Genomic DNA, 4747 nt, shown 5'->3' on the forward strand with positions numbered 1-4747 from the left:
TCCAGCTTGTGTGCAGGATAGTTCCTCTCGCTCTTCCTTAGTCCTCTACTTGCATATGCGATTACTCTCATCTTGTCATCCTGCTTCTGGTAGAGAACTGCTCCCAGTACATCAGCGCTGGCATCAGTGTGGACCTCGAAGGGGAGAGCATAATCAGCATACGCTAAGATTGGTGGTGACGTGAGGTGCTGGATCAGGACATCAAAAGCTTTTTGTTGCTCATCATTCCACTTCAAGTTAGGATCAGGTTTAGAGCTTCGTCTCTTCTTCTTTGGTTGGTCTGTCAAGAGATCGTTGAGGGGTCTTGCAATCCGAGAGAAATCCTTCACAAAACGGCGGTAATACCCAGTGAAGCCTAGAAATCTTCTAACGTCATGCACATTGGTTGGTACGGGCCAATTCTTGAGTGCTGATACCTTCTCTGGATCCGTCTCTATCCCGTTGCAAGATACAACATGCCCATGGTATGTTACGCGATCCCTGAATAACTCACACTTGGAAGGCTTTAGCTTGAGGCCGTTGTCTTTCAGTCGTTGGAATACTGCTTCAAGACGCTCCAAGTGTTCCTCAAATGTAGTTGAGAAGATAATGATGTCATCCAGGTAAATTAGACACTCCTTGAGGTTGAGATCTCCCATACATTTCTCCATTAGACGCTGGAAGGTGGCAGGTGCATTGGTCAGTCCGAACGGCATTTGATTGCATTCATAAAATCCGAGTGGACCGGCTGAAAAGGCAGTCTTGTGCTTGTCTTCTTCTTTTAGTTCCACTTGCCAGTATCCTGAGCGTAAGTCCAACTTGGAAAACATGGATGCTCCTGACAGACAATCTAAGGTTTCATCGATCCTGGGGATGGAATAAGCATCCTTAACCGTCTGTTGGTTAATCCGGCGAAAATCCAGACTATGTTAGACGAGAAAGGACTACGAGACTCAGGAAAGGCTCCACATGTCAACATCTCAAACATTCCAGGTGGAATTCGTCGGTGAGGTTCCTTGAAAGGAGTATCGTCAATGAGGTTGATCTCATGTTGCACAGCTGTGGTGTGTCCCAAATCAATGAGGCTCTTTGACATGATGCAGTTCCATCTTGAAAGCATAGTCAAGGCTTCGTCCCTCTGTCCATCGGTGAGACAACTGTCCGAGAGGTCAAAGTCCACTGGTGAGGTATGAGTCTCCTGGATGGTGTTGGTCTTTGTTGGCAGAGCATCGACAGGTACTTCACTGAGCACTCGAACCTCGTGAAGCTGACAGAGTCTGGTCTTGGCGGATATACTGATGATCCTGGCTGACATGTTGCAAATGCGAACAGGAACCCTGGAGGAGTTACCTCACTTACCTATTTCAACGAGTCTTGGGCAAACTGAGAGTCCTGTCCGAAGGTCAGAGTCCAAGTCATGGTGTTCGGTGATAGCTGTGGCTCTTCCAGGCTGATGACGCACAAGTCCAGCGATGTGCATCATCTGGTTTGGTTGAAGGTGGATCGGCGTCTTGTTAGTAGATCTTACTTGTCCAATGATTCCATTAGCTTGCGAACGTAATGCAGTAAGCCAAGAGGCTGGTATGGTGTTATCTACAGGTACCAAGTATCTCTCCACAAGATCTATGATGTTGGTTCCGATCACTAGTGGTACTCGCCTATTGTACTCTGTGTCTCTGGTGACTAGTAGAACAATGTCCAACTCCTTGTCAATGAAGGGGATGTAGATCTTGGCCTCCAAATATCCTGAGTATGGAAGGATGTTATCGCCTGCACCCATTACTTCGATCTCAAAGTCCTTGAGCTGTCGTAGTGGAAGATGAGTAAGGCATGACGCGTGGTATCCCTCAGATACAGTTGAAACCATAGATCCTGGATCAATCAAGGCTGGACAGTTGATTCTCTCTATGTCGATAACTGCCTCGTTGGCTTTGCCGACCATCCGTCGATGTAAATCTGATATGGGGCTAGTAGTTCCCTCAGCCTCAGTATGCCCCGCAGCAGTAGGCTGGCTTAGTTTAAAGAATCCTTGTCTTCCTTCTTTTAGTATACTTGACCTCGACCACGTCCTCTTCTTCCTCTACCTCGAGTCCGTTGTGGCTGAAGGGAGTACTGTTGTTGCTGGGCCTCCTGGGTTTCCAATGCCTTCAGTCTGTCCAGAATCTGCTGGAGAAGGTGACTGTCTGTAGGCGGTTTCTTGGATGCCAATTCCAACTTCTCAAGCCTCTTTGTAATGTCGGACAGCTGTCGAGCACTTTGATCCTGAGGAGAGGGGGTAGATCCTTCTAGTGGTTGTGAGAAACCTAATGTCTGAGGTTGGTGCTGACTACGACTGGGTCTTGGCTTGACAGGCTGGCTGTTGTTGATTTCCTGTTCAATCAGTCGAACGGTCTGTAGTAGTGTGTGGAAATCCATCGAGGAGTAAAAAGCATGACGTGTTGCATCCTTCAATGCCAGATTCCTCAACCCTGTCCAGAACCGATTCCGTAGCATGGCCTGTCTTGCTTGTGTATCCAAGTAGGACCCTCTATCGTGCACACTCTGTAGAATGTCCTCAAGCCTGATTCCCCATGAAGCCACTGTCTCCGAATCCTTCTGAGTTGCCTGATGAAACTGTTGAAGAAGCTGTTCCGCCGTGATAATGGTTCCGTAGGGGCCCTCCAAACGCTGTAGAATATCTGTGACTGTAGCATATTCTCCTAGGGAAACTAACACACGAGCGGCATCTCCTCTGAGTGACTTCCTCACAGCTTGCATAAGAGTTGAAGATGTAATGCTGTCATCCCTCAGCAAGCAACGAATCTCAAACTTCCAGTTCTCGAAAGTTGTCTCCCCTTTCTGCACTGGCTCTTCACCTGAGAAGGCTGAAATCCTTGGTAGCGGCTGAAGTGTAGGCCATGGTGCAGGTGGATAGGTTGAAGGAGGGAAAGGAAACGATCCTGGTGTTGGGACATAAGATGGAAAACTAGGTGTGGAAAAGTTTCTTGAGTGTGGTGTAGAAGAAGTGGGTACGGAGCGAATGGTGTATTTCCCAGTCCCCTGAAGATAGGTCAACATCCTGGCTTCGTCCTCTTCGGAAATACCCTCGGATTTGAGCTCCCAATCTTCACCACATTGAGCCATTTTGTCCTCGATCCGTGATATAACGAGTGAAAGGTAAACACCAATGACCAGCAAAGAAAAGCGTGAAGTGTTTACTGGTTTATACAACCACGAGTAGACCCAGCAGAGTAACTTCGGTAGTAACATATAAACTATGCTGATACTATTACGCTAGGTAAAGTATCTACTGTGCACAAACAGTAAACAAGGAATAGCAAACATGGAGGGAAGCATGAATGGATCTGTGATAGAATATGCTCTGATATTGCAGAGTGTATGATACTGTGCGTGGTATACCAAGGTGTGAAGCAAGAGCTAAACGCAAGCGCAACTCTAAGAGTTACTACGGTAATAAATGCTAAGGGTATGCAGAGAGTATAAAACTAGCACACGTGGGCAAATGCAAACTTGAGCACCCAACAGCAACAAACTTACCCAAGGCAAAAAAGCAAACAACACCATGAGAAAGAAACACAACGCCAGTTGATACGAAGCAAAGGGAGGCAATCGCCTATAGCATAGGGCGAGGGAAGCACTATAGGATAGGGAAAATGGAAAAGACCCTAAGTATATTATCCTAACAGTTTATAAGATTAACAAACGCGGACGCAGACGCGGAGGCGGACGCGGAAATGTTAACGCGAGTGCATGGCTGTATAATTAGTGCAAATGAAAATGACTGACGCATACACACAAGCAAACATAAAATGTAAACAATCAACTATTGCACTAAGTCAACACACTAATATAATACTTAAGTATGCATTGTCGTTTTTACAGACAATATAGGTAGCTTGATTATTTATAAATATAACTAAACTTGTCTAAACTAATCTAAATTAATCTAACTAAACTAATCTAACAAATTGAACTAATCTAACTAATTACACTAATCTAACTAATTCAACTAGTCTAACTAATTAAACTAATCTAACTAATTACACTAATCTAACTAATTAAACTAATCTAACTAATATGATGAAGTCAAGTTATGTAAATATTGCACAGTTATGCGAAATTCAATGCATTCATGCAATATTATGGCATGTAGACAAATGTCAATAGTATGAATACAACTGATCCATGAAATCAATGCAGATATCAATGCTATGAATATAGCAAATTCATGGATATAAATGGAATGTCACATATAAAATGCACTTTAGCAGCTGAATGTCTCCCAACGTCACTGATGATCACAGATATCACACGTTATCACAGTCTTGTTTAGAGTGTCACATGTATATATGGATATCACAGATAAGGTGTAGAATATATAAGATGTAAAGTGTCTTATCACAGTCAAATAGAAGTCGATATATACACACACGAAATCACTGAGCGCAAATCTCACGTATATGACGATCCTTGAAGATGACGTCCAGGTGAGCTGTACCGTGACGGTGTCGTGATGATATCGTGGGGTTGTTCTTGGTTCGTTGGCACTGGTTGACGGCGATGTTATGATGAACCCCGTCTCTGTTCGGGCGCCAATTGTCGCGGGTTCTGGTCTTGAGATGTCCCAAGGACAATAATTGATGAGACGGGGAACGTCGCTTAAGATATGCACCAGTTTATTGCCTGTGAAATACGAACATTACAACATGAGAAAGATGTTGTATGCGTCCGACATGGTCGGATGGTGACATGAAAGTGTCGTATATAT

At 44.6% G+C, this 4747-nt stretch overlaps 1 protein-coding gene across 1 annotated transcript; it reads right to left on the reverse strand.

Moving 5' to 3' along the window:
- Positions 1 to 1330: 1330 nt before the first annotated feature.
- Positions 1331 to 1921, reverse strand: LOC124261855. Its single transcript, XM_046696226.1, has one exon. It carries the CDS (start codon positions 1919 to 1921, stop codon positions 1331 to 1333), a length of 591 nt encoding a protein of 196 aa, XP_046552182.1.
- Between the last annotated feature and the right edge of the window lie 2826 nt (positions 1922 to 4747).

This window comes from Haliotis rubra, unplaced genomic scaffold (assembly GCF_003918875.1).
Source record: "Haliotis rubra isolate DU_JTF1 unplaced genomic scaffold, ASM391887v1 Scf812, whole genome shotgun sequence".
In the NCBI taxonomy this organism is placed as follows: Eukaryota; Metazoa; Mollusca; class Gastropoda; order Lepetellida; family Haliotidae; genus Haliotis; species Haliotis rubra.